At 45.5% G+C, this 23,226-nt stretch overlaps 2 protein-coding genes across 10 annotated transcripts in view; one reads left to right on the top strand and one right to left on the bottom strand.

Annotated features, from left to right (window-relative positions):
* Positions 1 to 272: 272 nt before the first annotated feature.
* ago2 (argonaute RISC catalytic component 2) lies at positions 273 to 18,840 on the top strand. 4 transcript variants are annotated; one of them, XM_084484508.1, is made up of 20 exons: positions 273 to 476; positions 1,779 to 1,859; positions 2,456 to 2,636; positions 2,764 to 2,884; positions 3,055 to 3,236; positions 3,520 to 3,656; positions 3,780 to 3,914; positions 4,052 to 4,139; positions 4,262 to 4,409; positions 4,532 to 4,651; positions 4,776 to 4,898; positions 5,614 to 5,747; positions 6,541 to 6,725; positions 7,156 to 7,315; positions 7,546 to 7,636; positions 8,011 to 8,205; positions 8,409 to 8,543; positions 8,700 to 8,801; positions 9,114 to 9,313; positions 9,540 to 18,840. In XM_084484508.1, the coding sequence occupies exons 1-20, from the start codon at positions 458 to 460 to the stop codon at positions 9,646 to 9,648; spliced, it is 2,646 nt and encodes an 881-aa protein (XP_084340634.1). In that variant the 5' UTR covers positions 273 to 457; the 3' UTR covers positions 9,649 to 18,840. The 4 variants fall into 4 exon arrangements, with proteins under 4 accessions (XP_084340634.1, XP_084340633.1, XP_084340632.1 ...); XM_084484507.1 differs by having other exon boundaries at positions 8,011 to 8,211; XM_084484506.1 differs by having other exon boundaries at positions 4,776 to 4,913.
* A 502-nt stretch (positions 18,841 to 19,342) lies between these two features.
* Positions 19,343 to 23,226, bottom strand: part of pals2b (protein associated with LIN7 2, MAGUK p55 family member b) — a 25,117-nt gene continuing 21,233 nt past the window's right edge. For all 6 annotated transcript variants that reach the window (XM_084485120.1, XM_084485124.1, XM_084485123.1 and 3 more), the window contains 3 exons: positions 22,800 to 23,002; positions 21,753 to 21,881; positions 19,343 to 20,935 (listed from right to left, as the gene is read on the bottom strand). In XM_084485120.1, the coding sequence (XP_084341246.1) occupies positions 20,759 to 20,935; positions 21,753 to 21,881; positions 22,800 to 23,002 (509 nt within the window). In that variant the 3' untranslated portion in view covers positions 19,343 to 20,758. The remainder of the gene's footprint in view (positions 20,936 to 21,752; positions 21,882 to 22,799; positions 23,003 to 23,226) is intronic.

Below are 23,226 nucleotides of genomic sequence, written 5' to 3'. Positions count from 1 at the left end.
TCTTCTTCCTGTGCTTTCGATTGGCTCTTGTTTATCTACATGTAGTTGTTGTTTTTCCGGTCGTCTTTAACCGGCTGACAGGTTTTCCTACACAGTGCAACAGCGCGGCGGCTTTGATCACGAGCCCGCCCGGTCGCTTAAGCGTTCCGCGCGGCACACCGGAAATAGCGGGAGGCTCGCGAGGTTACGCGTGACGTCACACGCGCAGACAGCGAGGTTTTTTCTCTCTCCGGCGGCTCTCTGGTCTTGTGTGTTGGGGGGATGGGGCCGTGTCGAGGATGAGAAAGCTCTCGTGGTGCAATTTACTACTTGACTAAAGAAACTGTGGGGGTTACCGGATTTGGTAACTTTTTTTTTTGTACATTTCTATCTTTCTACCACGCATGTGTTTCGGAGACGTGGGACGGGAATAGAGTGGATCATCCATACGTCCACGCCGTGCGCTTAACTCGACAAAATGTATTCCTCTCCTGGAGGTAAGTACTGCTGCTAGCCTCGGCTAGCCAATGTGGCTGTTGGGGAGAAAAAAACTCTTCTGCCGACCTTCGATGTCCCCACCTAAACTACCGAGCGGGACCGTCGCTCACTCGGCGGGTTGTGGTTGTCAACGTGACCGGTTGTTGGTCGCCATAAGTCGGTGTTTTATGGGTACAACGCACGTATACCGTGACCACCAACTAAAGTCCAGGCATTAGCATTCCCGCTTAGCTAGCATCTGAGCTAACAACAACATTATTGTACTAGTTAGCGTCGCCACATTCCCCACAAGTCGTCCTGGGTTTGGTTTTCACCTATCGGTTGTTCTTTTCGTATCAAGTCGAACAGCGTCGTGTCGGGTTGAATTGGAAAGAATCCACGAGTTTAGTCGGTAAGCGTGAAACGAGAAATAGTTGAGGCTAGGTTATTCATTTTAAGCTGCAGTCGGTCTGCATGCTATCGGATCACAATCCTAGCTAAATGTCGACCTGTTGGCTTAGTTACATACCGAGTTAGTCATTGACACCTTATTGCTCGCGGTATTAAACAAAAAAAACACATTATTGACAAATTGTAATTGATGCTCAACTTTTACATAGAGGCTACAACTCGACAAATCATTCATGGGTTGTGTCTTCTGTCCCGTCATTTAATTGTGATCAACCACACGTTGAGGTCTGTTTGTATCAACCAGGCGTTCCCATCAATTATAGGCAACGTACGTCATTATACGATCGGAATGATGCTGCCAAAACCTCTTGTATTTATAATGAATCAGTCATATTCAGTTGCTGTGCGCCTTGCCTCTTTGATTGTTAATTATGTTACATTTTGGAATTGGTCGAAAGATAAACTTGTAGGTTATTGCTTGCCTAATACAAAGGGTGGGTGGGAGAGTAGACGGTCAACCAGGTCGCTCATCTGTTTACATTGATAAGATGTTTGAAAAGTTGCCATTGCTGTCAACCGTGGCCTTGAACTGATAAGGCACCCTTTAAAGTAAAGTAAATTAACGATAAAAGTGCGCCTTTGACTTGTCATGCTTTTTGTCTACATAATAGCGAGTGTGTGAATGTGTTATTTTGAAATAACATTTCAAATAATTAAATTATATTTATATTGAATGCATGGTCATTTTTTGATAAATTCAGTGCATTTCTATTAATTGTGACATGTATTATAAAAAACAAAACATGTATATTCAGAAAATTACAGCAAAGCCAAATTGCATGTATAATTGTCTACATTCCGAACTAACATGTGTTTACTTCCTCTCTTCTACCACCAACTCCTGTCTCTAGGAGGGTTTTCAGACGAACATGCTTCTTCTGTTTTACCTACAGAGATGGAGGGACCCCATTCATCTGGGTCAATCGGCTCTGGTAAGCTTGGGAGGAGTGGGACAGTCTGTCGCACACTCTCTCCCCCCCCCCCCCCCCCCCCCCCCCCCCCCCATGTCCCCTGCAAGCATCAGAGTTCAATAACTAAAAAGACATTCATTAAGCTTTTCCTACTGTAAGAGACTGGGACAGTGGGTTATATACACATGAGTTTACAAAGGCTATTGGAAAAACCATACTAGAATTCAAATTGATGGTTTAGTATTTCAGAAATCCCCATTGCTGTTACTGGGCTTGGTGGGTGTCTATTCGAGTGCAAAGAGCTGCACTGCAAAGATAAGGTGCCGATGGGTGTGTGTGAGCCCAACCTGACCACATTACAGTCCCTGCGTGAAGAACCTTATCGTTTTAACACTGTGAATTGTTTGTTCAAACCGTGTAAGGTCACTAGGATTTTCATGTTCTTGAAGACTCAACGGCTTTGTTTCATAATCACTTCTTAAGATGGACGATGTTGAACTATTTGGATTGCATATCATTGTTCACGGCACTCGTCTTGCATCTTCCATTGTTCATTACATTATATGCAGGTCAGTCACCTCACTGCTTCATTAACACGACCCCTATCTACCCTCCAGATCCCCCATCTCCCCCCATTCCAGAGTATGTATTCAAGCCCCCGTCGCGGCCAGACTTTGGCACCATGGGCAGGACAATCAAGCTCCAGGCCAACTTCTTTGAGATGGAAATCCCTAAACTGGAGGTGTACCATTACGACATTGACATCAAGCCCGAGAAGTGCCCCAGGAGGGTGAACCGGTACACATACCTGCATATTATGACTGCCAACATTACTCTGTTGATCTAACGCTGCGTAAAAGTGGGGTCACTGCTGCTCAGTATCCAAGGTACTGTAACTGTAAATGTTTTTTTTTTCCCCTAACAGTGATATTGTGGAGCACATGGTCCAGCACTTTAAAACACAGATATTTGGGGACCGAAAGCCGGTGTATGACGGCAGAAAGAACCTCTATACCGCCATGCCCCTGCCCATCGGTAGAGAAAAAGTAAGTCCACTGGATGTCTTGATTTGTTTAAAAAAAAAAGCCATCTCTGCCCAATTAAAATAACCTGGCCAAACATCGGCGCTCGACTTTCATTATTCTACCAATTGCGTTCAGATCAATACCCCCACCACTTTCCGATCGACCCAACCTCGTCCTCTCTGTCCTGTCAGGTGGAGCTCGAGGTCACCATTCCTGGCGAGGGGAAGGACCGCAGCTTCAAAGTGGCCATCAAATGGGTGTCCATCGTGAGTTTGCAAGCTCTCCACGAGGCGCTGACCGGGCGGCTGCCAAACATCCCCTTCGAGACCATCCAAGCCCTGGATGTGGTCATGAGACACCTGCCCTCCATGAGGTGAGCCCGGTTCTAGGTTCGCGTAGGCGAGAGTTCCCGTGAAGGGTGTATTCGCAGACGTTTCATTCATTAAGCGGTGTGGAAGAAAGACTGCGCAACCCTGACTAGCTGGATGTAGTCCCCATGTCGTTGCTTCCAGTCTCTTGCAAAGATGAGGTTTCACCTAGCCTCGCTAAGCCATTCCCTTAAAGGCCTCTGACCATCCCTCACTATTAACACCTCTCCTTTAATGACTCACCAAATGTAAATGATCTTTTGTCCTACACCCCTTTTCAAACCCCAGGTACACTCCCGTGGGCCGCTCCTTCTTCACCCCCTCAGAAGGCTGCTCCAACCCCCTCGGTGGGGGAAGAGAGGTGTGGTTCGGCTTCCACCAGTCCGTTAGGCCGTCTCTCTGGAAGATGATGCTTAATATCGATGGTATGTTTTTGTTTTGTTAACTCGCACTGGATGTATAGCACCTGTCTGGGTCGCAATGTGTTGGAAATATGTTGGCGAGAATTGGTGTTCAACTGCTTTGTACTTGTTTGTTTTTTGCAACAGTCTCTGCCACCGCGTTCTACAAAGCCCAGCCTGTAATAGAGTTCATGTGCGAAGTGTTGGACTTCAAGAGCATCGAAGAGCAACAGAAGCCACTCACAGATTCCCAGAGGGTGAAATTCACCAAGGAAATCAAAGGTAACCATAGTTTTGTTATTCACTTCCAATTCCGCTTGTGCGTTACACTACAGCCTGGGTGTGGGGAGGCGTCTAGCTGTGTTTCTGTATGGACCGTGTAACCCCTCTTAATACCGGGTTCTGACCCTGTCCACCAGGTCTGAAGGTGGAGATCACTCACTGTGGGCAGATGAAGAGGAAGTACAGAGTTTGCAACGTGACCAGAAGACCAGCCAGCCACCAGACGTAAGCGTTCAAAGATCTAGCATTTAACATGTAATGTTAAAATCGCAAGGCGTGTTCTCAGACACAGAATCAGCCCTAATTTGAATCTTCACTGGTCCCCTCACGTGTCATCTCCCTGGCAGATTCCCCCTGCAGCAGGAGAACGGCCAAACCATCGAGTGCACTGTAGCGCAGTACTTCAAAGACAAATACAAGCTCATCCTGAGGTACCCCCACCTGCCCTGCCTCCAGGTGGGCCAGGAACAGAAGCACACCTACCTTCCTCTAGAGGTATGAACACCGCGGCTCCTCACACACCAGCACACAACCATCAACGTTTTCCGGGAGGGGGTTTCTCCATCTCTCTCCAAGGCAAAGCTGGTGGAGGCTGACATGGCACTGTTTCTGTCCAGGTGTGTAACATAGTGGCAGGGCAGCGCTGCATCAAGAAGCTGACGGACAATCAGACCTCCACTATGATCCGCGCCACCGCCCGGTCGGCACCAGACCGGCAGGACGAGATCAGCAAACTGGTGGGTCACCCTAAGCCAATGTTTTTGTCTCAGTGTTCACTGTCGTACGGTATTCAGAGCCATGGGTTTTGTATCCCCTTGTTATCGTTGACTCATCTCTCCACTCGATTTGGGTCCTCCGCAGATGAGAAGTGCCAACTTTAACGCAGACCCGTATGTACGGGAGTTCGGGGTGATGGTGAGGGACGAGATGACTGAGGTGAACGGCCGCGTACTCCAGGCGCCCTCCATTCTGTATGGAGGCAGGGTAAGTGACTCCAAGGTGACTTTCTCTCAGTATTCTCTAGTAGTTTCAGTTTTTGTTTGTTTGTCTTGTCTGGTCCATGGTGTTGAATAAGTAGAATTGCAGTATTGTAATGTTAGCCCTCCTACTTGTTTTGGTAGTGGGGTCTTCTTAGTGATAAATCTAGAATTCTGCTTGGTCGTTTGGCTTTGAAAAATGACGCCACACATTCAGTTTTAGTTTATCTGGCCGATTGCAGCCACCCAATTTGGGCTTTCAATTCAGTTTTAGTTTATCTGGCCAATTGCAGCCACCCAATTTGGGGAATTTGTTTGTTACTTTAAAGTCTACTCTAATTTGTGTTCTGTAATTGTTTAAAATATACCATGAATTGTTTTATATATTTTGTTTGATAGCAATGTGGAAACCAGCAATGTGCATGCTTTTGAATGCCTATTCATAACCTCTTCATATTTGTATTGTACTTTTATTTGAATTGCCTTCCTAATGTTGGGCTTAAGCACTAACTATCATTTGTTAGTAGTGTATATTATGAAAAGAGGCTACAGCTCAGCTGACCTTCAACATTCATTTTGCAAATTTTTCTCATATCTAGCTATTGGCTAAATGCTATTGAATGATTGTAACTGGATAATATAATGCCTAATATTGGTCAAAGAAGAGAATATTTCCACGGTATTTCATCAGTAACTAAATCAGCCCGGCGCTTCTCTTGCAGAACAAAGCAATAGCTACACCAATCCAGGGAGTCTGGGACATGAGGAACAAGCAGTTCCACACAGGCATAGAGATCAAAGTGTGGGCAATCGCCTGCTTTGCCCCCCAGAGGCAGTGCACTGAACTCCTGCTGAAGTAAGCCACACAGAGCGCTTGTTCCCCTGCATGAGGGAATTGAGTTCCCATAGCGTGTGTGACACATCCAAGAACTCGTTGAAGGGCTGCTCCCTGAAGGCCTGATAGCCGAGTTTTAAGTCTTGGAAGGAATTTATGTCTTCCCCCCCTATGTCATAAATCATTTTGTTAGAACTCAAAGACAGCGTGTCTTCTACATTTAGATGCCTGGTCCTAGAGTCCCGTGTTTACTCTCCATGTTGGACGGAAGCTATTGAATTTCTTTTTTACTGTAAATGGAGTTTTGTCTGTCAGACTTCAGCCCGTGGGCGCATGGCACACAATCCCTGACGTAAGCGGACCATGGCTCCAGCACAAGCCTTTGCTTAGTCTGACCACCCAGACACCACATCACTTCTGAAGTGTTTAGCACTCAGCCCAGTGATGAGATTTACAAAATCACACGGCCATCTAAGTCACCATATTTGGACTTGAGAACATGTTTGACGGGGGGCGACAGAAAACACTAGAGAATGTTTTTCTTTAAATGTTTGACAATTGAGTGCTGTGGCAAATGCTCTGGGCCACGTGGCATCACCGCTAGCTTGAAGTACCATCTGTTGTCTGAACCTCTCCGCTGAAAACCAAATGACTTAATGAATAGGTCAATATGCCATGCTGTGATTACATCTTTGTGCCTTTTCAATGCTTAAGGCCTAACTCCTTTTAAGCCATAACGTCCTCACTGAAACGTTTTACCACAAAGTGAGTCTCTTGGTGGGTTTCCTTTCCTGACCACCCATGTCTGTTACAGAGCCTTTACAGACCAGCTGAGGAAGATCTCGCGAGACGCGGGCATGCCCATCCAGGGCCAGCCCTGTTTCTGCAAGTACGCCCAGGGAGCGGACAGTGTGGAGCCCATGTTCAAGCACCTCAAGTACACCTACCAGGGCCTCCAGCTGGTGGTCGTCATCCTCCCCGGGAAGACTCCTGTCTATGGTGAGCCTTTTTAAAAATAATATTTACCGGGAACACTGGTGCTCTCAGAAAGACACAGACCGGTGTGAATGTCTGTACCGTTGCAACACTGCTGTCCATAACAGACGTGTATGAAATATGGATTTTTTTTTTTGCCAATGACCGATACGCCAATACAGATTTTCTTGAGCCGACATTTGGAGCAGATACTGCTTTTGCTCCTTCAATTTACATCACCAAGTCTCAATTTAAAAAAGGAACATTTATTGAACCTGTCTGTAAAAAAAAAAGAGATTGGCGAAACAAATGGGCCGACGCTGATGCACGTACAAAACACAAATATCGGCCGATATATCGGTCGATCACTAGTATGAAACATGTTGACGATGCGTAGTGTACACCGCTGTCCTGGAGGCTCACCCCCCCTTGTCTCTCTCTGTCTGAATCGCAGCCGAGGTGAAGCGCGTGGGGGACACGGTGCTGGGCATGGCCACGCAGTGTGTCCAGGTGAAGAACGTGCAGAAGACCACCCCCCAGACGCTCTCCAACCTCTGCCTGAAGATCAACGTCAAGCTGGGCGGGGTCAACAACATCCTGCTGCCCCAGGGCCGGTGAGCGTTGCCCCCAGTACTCTTCCACAAGAGCACTGTAGTCTGACTGGGCTTCATTGGCCAAGCATGCTTTGGTGTTGACAGTCTCTTATGTGCAGACATGGTATCAAAAAACAAGAAGACCTGAAAGTATAAATGCACGAGTAGCACAGACGTTTGTTCGCTGCAATGTTATGTGTGGGCACATAGCAGGCTCTAATGCCCCCTGTGTTTCCCCCCTCGCTGTGCAGGCCTCTGGTGTTCCAGCAGCCAGTCATCTTCCTCGGCGCTGACGTCACTCACCCCCCCGCTGGGGACGGGAAGAAGCCCTCCATCGCTGCCGTACGTACCACCTCCAGTTAAAATAAAAACTAACCACTGCATGCATCGAGATCTGCAATAACTCTATTCATACTGAGCCCAAATCACAGACTAGAGGGGAAAGTTAGAAACAGTATAGCTTGGAGTCCAGTTCACAAACTGCTTTCGTGAGTCAACCACTGACATTACCAAGTCAGGTAGCGAGCTAAAACAATTAGTAAAAAAAAAAAAAAGGGACATGATAACTTAACTATCTATCTTTACCAGAATATTTTCGAACACACAGCTAGTCTCATCTCAACATGCTCATGGCGATGCAGCAGTGGGTAGACCAGTACAGAGCTAATCTCTCTCTCGTTCTCGCTCTCTCACGCTCTCTCTCTCTCTGGTGGCAGGTGGTGGGCAGCATGGACGCCCACCCGAGCCGCTACTGCGCCACGGTGCGCGTCCAGCAGCACCGGCAGGACATCATCCAGGACCTGGCCACCATGGTGCGCGAGCTGCTCATCCAGTTCTACAAGTCCACGCGCTTCAAGCCCACGCGCATCATCTACTACCGCGACGGCATCTCCGAGGGCCAGTTCAACCAGGTGGCTGTCAGTCACGTTTCTATGGCAACCGCATCCCCTTCTCCCGTCAAACAAACCCCTCACATACATTTGATAGTTTTGCCGCAACACACATTTTGTTATTTTGCTACTACTAGTATATTGATACGTAATACGCTTTCAAAATACGCACCGATCTCGGGTGTGTCCTGACCTGACCGCACGTCTCTCACCGCTGCCCACAGGTTCTTCAGCACGAGCTGCTGGCCATCCGGGAGGCATGTATCAAGCTGGAGAAGGACTACCAGCCCGGCATCACCTTCGTGGTGGTCCAGAAGAGGCACCACACCAGGCTCTTCTGCACGGACCGCAACGAGCGGGTCAGTTGTGGGCCCCGCGGTTGATTAATGATTCTCTCTTTCCCCCCCCCCCCCACCACACTCCATAGAAAGTGAGCCAACCTGATATGCAGTCTTAGGGAACACCTGTGTACATGTGTTTTTGATTGTTGTCCTCCTTTTTTCGTTCCCTATCAGGTCGGAAAGAGCGGCAACATCCCTGCGGGCACCACAGTGGACACCAAAATCACCCACCCCTCAGAGTTTGACTTCTACCTGTGCAGTCACGCCGGCATACAGGTAGGACATGCAGCAGTCCATTAAGAGTAAATGCATATACAGTACGTAAGCGTGGCGCCCACTCACAATGCGAGAGTGCTTGGCTTTAAGAGGGTACAACTAAAGAGGCTACAGTCTACCATCGAGGTAAAAAGGGGTCCTCAGCTTTAAAACCGCTGCGGCTACAACCCCCATTTACATTTACATTTAGGGCATTTAGCAGACGCTTTTATCCAAAGCGACTTAAGTACGTATGTAAGTACATTTGTCATAAGAACTTCCACCGTGAACCAACACCGAAGCTGATCGGTTCTCTATTGTCCGTCTCTGCAGGGCACCAGCAGGCCCTCCCACTACCACGTGCTGTGGGACGACAACCATTTCACCTCGGACGAGCTGCAGGTGCTCACCTACCAGCTGTGCCACACCTACGTGCGCTGCACCCGCTCGGTCTCCATCCCGGCACCGGCCTACTACGCCCACCTGGTGGCTTTCCGCGCACGCTACCACCTGGTAGACAAGGAGCACGACAGGTAAGGACGCAAGCTGAGCTTTACTACGGGCTGCTTCTTAAGGATTACAGTGCAAGCCTCCAAGCCTCTTTTGGCTCGAAGCATCTGCTTAATGACTGAATAGTTTTAACAAGAGGACACTGTTATGTCCTCACGGTACCCCGTTTCTTGATCCGAAGGCTTCTGTTTAGACGACTGCGTTGTTGTAATGTCTCCATGGTAACGTCTCCCTCCTTCCCTCCACCAGTGCCGAGGGCAGCCACACGTCGGGCCAGAGCAACGGCCGTGACCAGCAGGCCCTGGCCAAGGCGGTGCAGATCCACCAGGACACCCTGCGCACCATGTACTTTGCCTGAAGGCCCGTCCGGCGCTGCACACGGGTGAGGTCATCACTTCCTGTCCCGCCGTCGGCGGTGGGCGTCCGCACAGAGGAGTTCCGCGGTAGCCCTTCCGATCCTTGAGGGATGTCGCTTTTCCACCATTACTTTTTATTTTTTATTTATGCTTCACGTAGGCGAGCGCCCCTTCCCCCTTCTTTCTCTTCCTTGTTCTCGCTCTCTCTCTCTCTCTCCACCTTATAAACAAAAACCAACAAAAGTCGCCACTATGAGACTGGGCTAAAGAGGTCTTCTGCAGTAGCAATGCGGATGACGACACCCGTTTACTAACCAGACAAGCGTTCGGTGTGTATTTGTACATTTTTGCGGCGTGAGTTTACACAGTATAACGTAAAAGGCAGATCTAGTGCTACACCGTTAGAAGAAGAAACTACAGACGGCTCAACGTTGTCCCTTCGAGTGGCCCGAAGACGAACGCCACGCCTTTTTTTTATTTTTTATTATTCCTTTTTTTCCTTGTTTGTTTTGTTTTCCAGCCACTTTTCCATGCTTTATTCTAATCAATGTGGGTCTTGGTATCTCAAAAGACGGATCAATCCTAAACATTCTCTCTGTTATATATTATTATTATTTATCAATCAATCAAAGCATCATGCACTGACCAAAACGGAGACTTAAATCGGGACGGAAGCTCTTGTGACGGAAGCTCTTGTGACTCACCTTGTGACTTGCATTGCATCTTTTAAATATTATTTTCTTCTCCACACGGGGGGGACAGTGTAAAGAGAAGTGTCCTTTCTTAGACTGCCATATTTAATACCTCTATGAGTTACATCAACCACAATCATCGGGGGAACGTCGTCGTCTGCAACACTGGCGAACAAAACACGTCTTTTTAAATTCCTAATCTGGTGACAAAGTCTAAAGAATTGTATACAGCCCTATTACACTTACCTGCTCTATCTCCAAAGAGGGCTTTGAATATCGCCACAAGGAAAACGAATGGATTATTTTCCTGTCATCCTGTTTTGTCTGGTTTTTAATGGGAATACGTTCAGAGTCCATGATATTAATCTGATTCACAAATGCTGCCAAGTATATCGACATTTGGGACTGGCTCCCCGCATGGACTCTTGACTTTTGAATGGGTTCTGAGCCCGGATGATGTGAGATGACATGATGAAGACATCAATGTTGAGGTGGGGAGTAAAAAAATAATAAAAATATGAAATCTTGAGTGAACCCCCCCCCCCTCTACCACCATCCCCCCCTTTCTCTGTTCAGAACTCCTGTGTTTTTTCGTTTTAATATTTACGTGCGTGTAGGTGACTCGCATTTTGTAGCTGTGTTTTGTTATTTAGTTGTCTTCTTATACTTTTTGTTTTTGTTTCTCCTGTCATGACGTTTGAAGCACAGGGTGGTAGGCCGGTATTTTTGTCATAAGGGTAAGGGTGGGGGGGAATGTGCAACAAGACTTGCAGGATTTGTTTTAATGCTGGAGCTTTAAGAGAAAGGGATGGGGGGGAGGGGGGGGCAAAGATTTGCGTGGCTAATTAAGGTCCACAATTTTCACCGAGCATAGAGGTTGCGTGATTTAAGCTTTTCAACGCAACTACCGCTATGCTTGTACAGTCTATTTTGGATAAGCTTATGAGGGGAGGGAGAAAACTTTTGTTTTCATTTTTTTTTTTTTTTTTTTTTTAAGATGGCTGTCTTGTATTTGATCTGAATCCACATTGTATATTTCTATACAAAAACCCTACATTTAAATATTCTATTGCCTTTCTGAAATTGTTCAAGTGAACTCCCCGGGTTACAGCCCTAATTTGATTTGACGTTTTTATCCTCCCTGCCATGTTCTTGCCCGAAAGTTACGCTGACAAATGTTAATTTAGTCTTTTATCGGATGGGGAATAATCTATATTGTCTTACTATGCATCTTTTTAATGAAGAGATTTAGACGTGGATGGGGGGTGTATTTTACAGCATTTTAGGTCATTTAAAGAGGTAGCTAATAGAGCCTTTTATTTCAGTTTGTTTTTATCTAGGTCTAATTCCGTAGCGTTTCTCAGTGCTTACCAGTATCGTCATGCCGTTGTCATGGTGTGACACATTTTTTTGTCTGTGTTGGGTGTCGTCGTCGATTTTTATAGCACGGAAATTGGGTATATCCTTTTTTTTTTTTTTTTATAACATACAATCTTTCTTAGCCAAATAAGATTAACTTGTACATGGTAAATACTCGAAAGAAAAATAATGGAAGCACAAAAGAACATATTGTTTCTGGGTGCTAGTTGCTTTCACTGAAAAAAAGCCACCTTATATAATATATCCTCAGTGGACCTATCCAAGAGGCTTTTAATAGGCCAGGCCTGATGGTTTAAAGAATGCATTTTCATGACCTTTCCCCCCTGCCCCCTCTAAAGACCCCCACCTCTTGGCTGGGGGGGGTTGTCACCCATTCTCTGTACAATACTTAGAAATCCGACTGACTGTGTTTGTGGGGCATTCTGAAAAAGAAAAAAATCATGTACTTGATATTTACTGTTATGATGTCAATATTGTTCTTCGGTGCTGGTCTCACGACGTGTACAAATGATTTGGATGCACTTTTGGCCAGCAGAACGCTGGTATGGTATTGAGCGCTTGACAAATGTGCGTCGGCTGGGTGGCAGTGGGCGCGAGCCGCCGTGCTGTGTTGACACTGGTAATTGTGTGGAAATGGCTGTGTGTCCTACCTCTTGTTACCTGTTTAATGCTAATGGTAACATCACACCACTGGCCATTTCCTCACAATTACCCCCCCTGCTATCTACCAAATTGGCATCGTTTTTTTTTTCGACTCAAGGTTCAAGTCCGTCGCTTGCATGATCGTAAAAGGAAGTGCTATTTGGGGAGACGGATTGGTCAAGGAAAAAAAAAAAGATACTGAGCATTGCTGTATGACCAAATGATGTAGACTTTTGTTTATATATTTGTAGCGTTTTCCATATTTTTGTTTGTTTTAAAACCTTTTTGATATTCTCCAGTGGTCAACACAGTAACATTTTGAATCGTATTTGTTGATCAAAGGCCAAGCTCAGTGCTGCAAAATCACAATATCACTGCATGAACTATTGAGAGAGGTTGGTGATTCCGTCGTGTTGCCTAGGGAACCGCTCTTTTGGCAGTTGCCCTGTGTCGTCTCCGCTAGTAAATTATAGGGCAGGTTTGGGAAAGAGTAGCACAATGAGATTGGCAGAATAAATGCAGGACACCTAAGAATGCCACAATGGCCTCAGATACAGATGCATTTTGCTGCAGAGCATTTTAATCTCCTACATTTGTTTGAATGTGATTTGCATTTTCCTTCGCCCCGCAAACTCATTAGTGCGATTGAGCCGGACAGCTTTCTTAAATTGTGCAGATTGTATTTTTGTCATGGAGACAGCAAAGTCTGCCAATGGTTCTGTTCATCGAAGCCTGAATGGTTGTTCGTCTGAATGCTGGTCTTTAGCCACAAGGCTCTCTTTTTGATTTAGCAAATGTTTAGTATTTTCGTCATGCTCCTCAAAGAGGACACCCTGACATTCTCAATCTTGGTATGCACTTCTTTTGTATTGCCGAAAAACACGTTCCATATTCGTCTCCCAGGATGGTGTCCATTGTCGCCAATGGCAACTAAAAGCATTTCCTGCAGAAGTGACCCCCAAACTGCCATCTTCAGCATCCCCACTGCGGGAGTACCAGCGTTCATCAGAAGTCTTACTAAAATTCTAGATATCAGAGTATCGCTCTAATGAGATTGGGTTGGTACATGTTTCAACTTCCATGTTTTACATTTAACAGCACCTTAGAATAACAGAACTGAAAAATATAGAAAATAAAAACGTTGACATTTTTGCACTAAACTGAGAAATGACATTTGTACGGTGTGGCAAAGAGCGCAGAGTTGAATCAGATTGCAGTCTAGCAGCACCTCTTTAATTGGTTAAAAGCCCACAGTTGGTTGTACATGAGGAAAATAAGTTGGGCGTCCCTCACAAGAGTGAAAAAGTGTGGCTCGTCGGGCAAGTGAGAGAAGAGCATTTCCAGAGAGGACTTGAGATGTCTTGTTAAGGCAGCCGTCGTGGCCCAGTACCTGGCCCACCTCTTTGAACATGTCTGAATGCCTTGAATGCTCAGACGCTGGCTTTTGTTCATTGTGTGCATTCGTGTCGAGGGGAAGAAAAGCTCTTTATGCAAAACATGGCCTCTATATAAACCGAAATAAACTGACGGGTATTGGAAGGTGGTTCCTCTGACTATCACATTTGTTGCCACACTGCTTGTTTTTAAGTTGCAATGCCAAAGCAAGTTTGTTGAAACGTGATGTGGATGAAATGGTGTTGCAAAAAAAAAAAAACCGAAAGACTGCAAGGTGGATGAAAAAAAAAAAAGAAAAAGAAAAAGAAATGTGCTTCATTTCAACAGCATTGTCAGGTAGGGGTAGTTGTATATCAATCATTTTGTGAAACCATATTTTTATACCTTAATGTTTCAATATATTCAGTCATTGTCAGCCAAATTTGTAATGTTTATTCAACAAAGGAACAGTAGCCATATGGAGCTCTTCTGGTTAAAAAAGCACACTGGCTCGGCCAACTATGTAATTGTATGACGAGAGTGGTGTGTTTTTTAAGCATAACAAGCTTTCGAACCTTGGCAACATCTGAAATTAGTACCTTAATGAAATCCTGTCATTCTTTATTTATTTCTGTTCACCATCACCAACTCAGGAGACAGGCTCTCATTCTGCAGATACGCGCGGTCCTCTCGTGTCATTGGCCGGAGGACAAAAGGAACCGGGCCGCCTGTTCAGACACGGTGCGCTCCATCCCAACATGTGCCCGGGGCATAATTGAGTCGCACCTGACAGGTGCCTCATTCTGGGGCTCGTTCGGCCCACTGATTTGAATGGCTCTTCACTCGATGCAAATAGAGGTGTGTGTGTGTGTGTGTGTATGCGGCGTGCTTGTTTATTCTGGTGCCTGGTCACAAACATCAACACTAGGAAAGGCATTCATTTTGCACTCGACAGGCAAGCTGGAGGGTCTCTTGGACGTGGATCAGAAGTTCAATCTATAGACCTTTCAATGCGTCGATGGACCCAGATGTGTTAACAATGAGGGCTGTACGCAGACTCTCAGTTCGGTTTGGGTGATGTGTTTTCATAGATATGTCATAGCATAAAAAAAGTTTTTTTTTTTTTAAATAGCTTTACAAATGTATTGAGTTGTTTGGGTGGTGTTGTTAATTTAGCCAGGTCTGAACTGGCAGTTAGTGATTTATGCTCCAACCACGCTTTTTAAATCCACTGGCATTCGAAGCTAACCCATCGATCCTCCATTATCAGTAAACGCCTCCACATAACTTGATGACATTTGTCGTTCTCCAAAGCCTGGCTCTAAGCACTGTAGCTTTATATTATGCCTGGAACCTCCGCTCCAGAAATATACATCTCATCCATCAGTTCTCCCATCTCTAAAATAACTTAAATATAAACCAAGAGAAATCCTATTGTCAAATTCAAGTTTATTTTCCTAGTGCAACATGAATGTACTTGGAAGCCTGTGTGTGTAAATTGGTACAAGATTGTCCAATTAGGACATTGCTACCTGTATTTAAACGTTATGCACATCCTTTTCCTTAGCAACCAAACAATTTTGTTTTGATAACTGTTTGTCCAGTTATTAAGCTAGAGTTTCACTTTTTTTTTTAGTATTGGCCATGTTATAGATTTCAATATGGATCTCGTGGAATCGGATGACACGGATTGTTTTAGTTAAATTTCTGTTGGACGTAAAGATGGCTTAACGCTTTTGATTTGTAGTTTTCTGTACTAGTCAGAGCGTCACAGGGTGATCTTGTTTTCTTATACTCATGCTTGCGTGTGGTGCTATAACGTGTGTGTGTGTTTATATAATTGTTGGCACTGTAGTGCAATCTTTTCTATGCCTTCCCATGTAGTCTTTGATCTGATATTTGATCTGATATTCCCAAACGTTTCTTTTGCTAGTTTGTCCCACTTTTTTTTTTTATGTCATTCAAGTCATTTTTTCTTCTTTTTTTCCCAGATGACGCTCACTGGAGCATTTATTCGCTTGCAAATGGATAGAGTAGCCAGCAGCAGTCTCCAAACTGTTCTTGTCCCAAGTTCTCTGCTGGGTTGACGTGGCCCTCCATATCACCTGACCCGGAGGCCAACACCGCGTTGCTACCGTTAGTCCAGCCTCAGCTTCACAGCCCTAATGTCGTCTGCTTTTTTTTTTATCATTATCTTTTGTCAATCAAAACTTTTCATGTATGAAACAAACCAGAAGCAATTCTGCGTGTTCGTCACCCAAAGTTGTTAATTTTATGTTGAAAGCGTCTGGTAGCTCCAATACTAAAAAGGAAGGAGTGCGACGGTGTTCGGCCTTCCTGCTGACATGGAGATCGATAGGATTCTGATTCATAACGACCGGGCCCGTAACCAATCACCCACGTGTACACGACTACCTCAGCGCTTTGTCCGGTGCGAGCCTCACTACAGCTCCCTGGTTCACGTTCCCCTTTTGGTTTTTAACCCAACGCGAGGGACCAAAATCCTGAGACGCCGATATCATACACGTGTCTTGTCTCTCTCCCCCCCCCCCCCCCCCCCCACTTTGGCGTTTTAACACGAGACGAAACCCAGCCACGTCACTCGACTGCCCGGCTGTGTCAAATGAGGTATTCACGAGGTAGCTTGGAGGGCCAAATGTTCTGCTCTGAACGTGACCCTCCTATTTCTTTCATAAACACTAGTCAAAAGAGCACACTATTGCTAGCGTTGGCTCGCAATGAGCCAATGTTAAATGTGCCACTTGGGGGGCTGTGCGTGTGCGTGCTGGTCAATGTTCACCGTGAGGCTGTTGGTGTTGTGGAACTTGTTAATTTTATGACAAGACAAGCTTGTGGCTTGTCATGGGCAAGACGTTGACATTTTGAGGTATAGGATTATTGTGAGTGATATTCTACTTTGATCTATTGAACCAGCCCACCACAGCAGGGACCACACTGAGTTGCTCTTGAGCACTTGTCTAAAACACTTGTCTAAGCCAGGCAGACTTTCCAGACCATGTCTGGTTTCCAGGACGTCTTTGACGGGGGCTGCTGGGGGGGGAGGACAGATTAGATCTTTAGATCTGTTTGTCACCACTTTGTGGTCCATAGTTGTGCTTGTTTTATTGGATAGCGCTACTCCAGATCTAGTTTAAACCAGTTAGCAAGTGCTGCAATAACCACCAACTGTCCCTCGTATTTATAATTTTTTTCACCCCGGTAATTGAACTGCAACCCAAAATGGCCAAATGTTACACCGTTTTGATAGTTATCAGATGTATTTTTGCATGTGACAATGTAACAAAGGGAATATATGAATATATATACACAAATGAACTTGCTTTGCATTGTAGAGTGACATTGTGACTTCAAAGGAAAGGGTACACAGACAAGACTTTGTGGCAAATTATGTCATCGATTTGTGTGTTTTGAGCCAGAATCGTGTGTGTGTGTGTGTGTGTGTGTGTGTGTGTGTGTGTGTGTGTGTGTGTGTGTGTGTGTGTGTGTGTGTGTGTGTGTGTGTGTGTGTGTGTGTGTGTGTGTGTGTGTGTGTGTGTGTGTGTGTGTGTCCGGCTCCCTTAAGTTTCAGTTAGGGGTCGTCCCACGCGTTAGACAGACAGAACCCAGCTGCAAGGTATGCCTACGTGAGTTCCAATCCTTACCCATCATCACGCCACCTTGAGTGTAGATGCTGCCGAGAATGATCAGTATTCACGTTTTGCACTTTCAAAGCGGTCTCAAAAGGAAAAAATAAAAAAATAACACAAAAAAATGCCCATTTGAGGTCGGGCAGAGAGTAACTAAACTGACGAGGTATTTTATTCCATAAGTAGGAATAATGAGGAATAACGACTTCGAAGAGCTTTTCCAAAAACACAAGGTAAAGATGTATATCTATATATTGATGAAGTACCTCATATGCCTGATATATGCTGCGTTGACTTTTATTTTTCTTTTATCATGCTCATATTGTCCAATACGACTATTATACTTTTTGCTTGGGGAGGTTTGAAGGTCACATGGCACTGTGCATGTTTTTAACTATTCAAAGGAGAGCTCTGGCACATCCTCTGGCCAAAAATGTCCACGTATCATTTTCCTCATCACAAAACACACACAAACGATCTTCATGTTGCTCGGGTGTGGTTCTACTTCCTCCCTCCCCACCTTCATTTTTGTGTTGGAATTTCCCTCTGCATGAGTTCAGCACATGTGGATCCCAAGCCCAGGCCCCACCTTAAGGTCTTCTGTCGCCATGCTGGGGTTAGACGTGACTGTTATCTCGGGTATCGCCACGGAAAAAGGCTTCATCCGCTATTTCTACCCCCTTGCCCGGATCGTCTTAAGACGGCCTCAGATTCCCACCAGAGGCACTTCGTTGTGTCGTCCTTTCTGTCGAGACGAATTATGCATTTCAGTTCCACCACCATACCGTAGTACTTCATTTTCCTTCCATGACAAAAGAATAAATACCCGGGGTTGACCGTTGCACCGGGGGATGAGAACCTTCCATTCAGCCCCCCCCTTTTTTTTTTTTACTCTGAATCTTTTAATCCATCGATCATCCCAAAAACTGACAATCATCCGTGATTTTCTTTAATTTTCTTGTCAATCATTCTGATCCCCTTTTTAAGTTACACATCCCAGATTCCAGGACACTCCGGCCTCCGGCCATGTCGAATTGTTCTTCTAAATACTGCCATTGTAAGAAATGATCAGCAAAGTGACCAAAGTCTCTTGGCACAAAGCAAAAGCAACACACCCAAGTCTCCTGCTCAGTGGTTGTGTGAACTCAAACCTCCCGCCATACGTGTCATTGAGTCTCCTCCTTATTTAATCACAACATGCCAAAACATGCAGTCATTCCTGATCACGGTGAGGGTCTTTCAGTCTGTTCAGACCCACGGCTTTGCTTCTTCTTCTACTTGTTCCCGTCATAGCACACATGTAAGCTTTGATTTCTATATTGCATTTCCTTTTTTATTGTTTGGTTTGTTAACACCTATGACTTCAAACGCAATCTATGCTCTAAACCCTGTTAGGACATAATGTGAATACTTATCACTAAATATACTTAGTTTTGGCTTGACTGTAAGTTGCGTTAATAAAAATGTCAAAATGTTTCACTGTTGGTCCACTGAGTCCTGTTTTATTTTCAAGATGCCACTTGGGGTGAAGTTGTTTGACGACATGTAGAAGGAATGGAATATAATCACCAATACTATCCAAAGGTGGGTGGGTGGTGAGTCTATAAGTACTGCAGTTCTAAAGTGTGAACAACATTGGTAATTCCCTGGCTTTGGATATTAAACATTAAAAGGTTTGATAACATGCACAGGGCATCTGAATTAACCACGAGTAGTCTCATGAAAATGGACTAGAAGTAAAGTGTTGGTTTCCACCACAAGAAGAGATGATTTTTGGATAGACGGACACGGAGAGAGTATTTGTGCTGACATCCTAACAGGTGTATACATGTAGCTGCTTTTAGTAGCATACAATGTTTCCTTCTTTCCAAGGTGAATCTTGATTCTTCACAAGATTTTCTCTGCAAAAACCTTGCTCAAAATTATTAAATTGCATCAAAACTAACAAGACAACTCAAATGTCCTGACATGGGTTTATTTGAAAACACTGTTAAAAAAAGAAAAGAAAGATAATGGACATTTTAAAATTAGGCAATAACATGTATCTTATGTCTTATCACAAAGTCTTTACAGCTTTCTGCTCGGCTGTCTGAATTTTGACTTTGACCAAACGGCTGTACCAAACGGGTCTACCATTAGCTGGAGCGCTCTTAACTTTATTTATATGGAGACTGAATAATACATAATTGTGTTAGCAGAAGGTCAACAATTTTCTTCTCAAATGTGTTCATCTAAAAATCTATTTACCGGTGAGCAATTTCCTGCACGTCAAACCAAGGGGAAAATTCCAGTTTTTCAAGTGAGCCACTGAGGAAGGGAGATGACTTTCACCGAGCTTATTGACTCATAGTCTAGACTCTAATGGACCGGCCTCTGTAGATAACCGTAGGGAGAAGACACAGAAGGGCACGTTTGATTAAAAACAAAAGGTAAAGCATTAAAACAGTACGTTCTGGAGATGAATTCATGACCAGCTAAAACAAGGAGACTAGTGTAACAAAACCTTTAAGACGAACACAGTGTTTGATCATTAAGTAGCACATTATAAACCATATTGTGTTATTCAAAGTCCAGTTAGGTACAGTGCTTATGGCCGTTAATCAGTGCTATAGGTGAAAAGGGCAGCTATGAAACAACGTGGACGCTATGCATTCTGCTTCGACGACGGGGCAATGATGTTGCATTGACTGGCTTTGGCCAGACTGCTCATAGTTGGGATGACAGTCCGCTCAGCTGGGGCTTGTGTTCGTTCTGGAGCTGCATGGACGTGGACCACTCTTTCTGGCTGGGTCTGGAAAACTAGCCTCCATATCTGAGCACAAGGGGAACTACAAATCCCAACACAACATCAATAAATTATAAAAAACCGTAGCCAAAGTATTTTTGCCAGTTTTAGTTTTTTTTTTTGTTCTTTTTTTTGTTTTTTTGTTTATCATTCTACAGCGGTTCAAGTAGAACGATCTTTCCTATAAAGTTACAAACACTAAAATAAATAATCACTCTTTTCCCTTTGAGTTTTTTTCTTTAGTTTTTGCGTAGAAAATACCACTGCACCGCAGTGAGCGGGAGTGTGGGAGAGGCTGGGCGGAGGGGTTAGGCTACACACGACTAGGATTGATTGCATAAGTATCCGATCCGCTGACCGAAGATCCAACCACCACCACCACCTTCACCTCCACCCCTACCCCCTCCTGTCTCCCCCCCCCCCCCACCCGTCTCCCCCTCTTGATCTTAGTGGGTACACTTGCATCCTTGCTCACACGCACACGCTCACGCACACATCAGTCACATAGTGCTTGGGTAGGGGGTGTAGGGGGGGGGGGGTTCTGCGCGGGGACCGGGACGGTAGGATCCTAGGGGCCCCCCAGGACGGGTCCTCAGTAGACCCAGTTGACGGGGACCCACTGGGCCTCGGAGCACAGTTTGTCCACAGCCCCCTGCAGAGTCTCAAAGGCCTTGTCCAGGTTGTCGTTGACGATGGTCAGGTCGAAGTAGTGGTTGTAGGCCCGCTGGATCCGGGCCGACTCGTCCACCGTCTTCCTCAGGTCCACGTCCTGGGGGAGGGAGGGGGGGTACGTACCATTTAGATGAAGGTACAATGCTTTTTATACATTTGTATCAGTCTAAGCCCTGCAATGTGTAAACCTGGAATAAGATAGAGCAAAACTGTGTTTGTGTGTCTGCTTTTGTCGTGTGTAAAGTAAACCCAAGCAGAGATACTTGGGGGTAGGCCTGGGCGATATGGCTGAAAGACATATCACGATGTAACTTGATCAAATTGATCGATATCGATAACTATTGATCATTTTAATGACCTAAAAAGACTAGGTATAACCATGCTGGATTTAAACAGTTCTGTTTAACACTTAATATGACCTTCCACTGTTCTTCATTGATAAATACTCCAATGTCGATACAACAATGAAAAAACTCTAATATAGTAAATAAGTATGGAACCGTGTTTGTGTAACAAACCCAGCTGCTAGATTCGGTGGTCATGTTTTATATTGATATTGATCAAATCTATCTATCACGATACGATAATTTATTGTTTTATTGCCCAGGCCTACTTGGGGGACAGCTTTGTTTGCGGCAGCAAATTAAAGTCAATAGCGGAATTATAAATGCTAATTTCTCAAGCCCTGAGCCCTGCAATACCGAAAACATCCAACCTTACCGATACTCTAGTGTTTCATAATATAGTACCGGTGACTAATTAGAACCTGTCTTCCTAGTGTGTGTAATTGAGAGTGAGATTGACACTCAACAGGCAAAAAGCATGCTTTGAAATTAAATTAAGATGACTGAATAAGAGGTGTGTGCGTGCGTGCGTGCGTGTGCGTGCGTGCCGAACACGCGTGCCGGACGGACCGTGAGCTGCTTGGTGGTGATGCCGGCGTCCACCACGGCCTTGTGCATGGCCTTCAGGGTGTCGAACTCGGGAGCGGCGATGAACACCACGTAGGGCATGAACTCTGCTGTCTTCAGCACCTTCAGCGCCTGCAGAGGGCAAGGCCCGGGACGTCATTGAACACACAAGGGCACCGCCGCCACGTAGACTTCCATACATAACGAACCCCTTCCTGTTATCTGCATGTTTTAAAACATCTGTACATCGCTAGAGCACACATTTAGAGATGCTCTTGGACTTGCTCGGGACAGTGCTGCCCACTCGGCAGATTTGTCTTCTAGGTTGCTAACTCTCCCTTTGCACCATTTTCTCGAAGCACAAAGCGACAAATATAGTACACTTTTTCCGCTTGCTTCGCCGAAAGGAGAGTCTTCTGACCCACATTCCTCTGACCAACATGCGGCGGCGTGGAGGAGTTCACAGTGTTTGTTTTGCAAAGTCAGAGCCAGTCGAACTTGAAAGAACCGACCTTATTACAAAACGTGAACCAGTGCATGCTGGGAGTTTCATATGCTTGGTGCTGTTCTATGGCCTGACTGCTGGTGCACTGGCCCCACGGTCTACTGGTGGTTCTACTGGTGGTTCTACCGGCGGGCGTACTGGTGGTTCTACTGGTGGTGTACTGGTGATCTACTGGTGGTTCTACTGGTGGTGTACTGGTGGTTCTACTGGTGGGTGTACTGGTGGTTCTACTGGTGGTGTACTGGTGGTTCTACTGGTGGTTCTACTGGTGGTGTACTGATGGTTCTACTGGTGGTTCTACTGGTGGTGTACTGGTGGTTCTACTGGTGGTGTACTGGTGGTTCTACTGGTGGTTCTACTGGTGGTGTACTGATGGTTCTACTGGTGGTTCTACTGGTGGTTCTACTGGTGGTGTACTGGTGGTTCTACTGGTGGTGTACTGGTGGTTCTACCGGTGGTTCTACTGGTGGTTCACTGGTGGTTCTACTGGTGGTTCTACTGGTGGTGTACTGGTGGTTCTACTGGTGGTACTGGGGGACCCTGACCTGGGGGTTGACGTCCAGGATGCAGGTGCGCCGGGTGTCCACCACCTGGTGGATGGAGTCGATCTTGGTGCCGTAGAGGTTGCCGTCGTACTCGCCGTGCTCCAGGAAGCGGCCCGCCTTCACGTCCGTCTCCATCTCGTGCCGCGTGGTGAAGTGGTACGAGTTGCCGTCCAGCTCGTCGTCACGGGGACGCCGCGACGTGACTGGCCCGAGGAGAACGAGGTTTTACGTCATTATTGTTTTTTAGGGTATTTCTTTTGGCATTATGTTACCCAAAACCATAGACTATTCTCTGCTTAAGAAGTGTTTGATCCACTATTCATTAAATATGTATATATGTCTTTATGTAACCCTATACAAGGTAAGAACTATAAAAAAAAAAGTGAAAAAAGACCAGAGCAGGTGAAGAAAGGTCAAAGGTCACAGA

The sequence above is a fragment of the Micromesistius poutassou genome, assembly GCF_964030765.1.
Source record: "Micromesistius poutassou genome assembly, chromosome: 20".
In the NCBI taxonomy this organism is placed as follows: domain Eukaryota; kingdom Metazoa; phylum Chordata; class Actinopteri; order Gadiformes; family Gadidae; genus Micromesistius; species Micromesistius poutassou.
The sequence above is the reverse complement of the archived record's forward strand: the minus strand, read 5'-3'. Positions and strand labels throughout refer to the sequence as shown.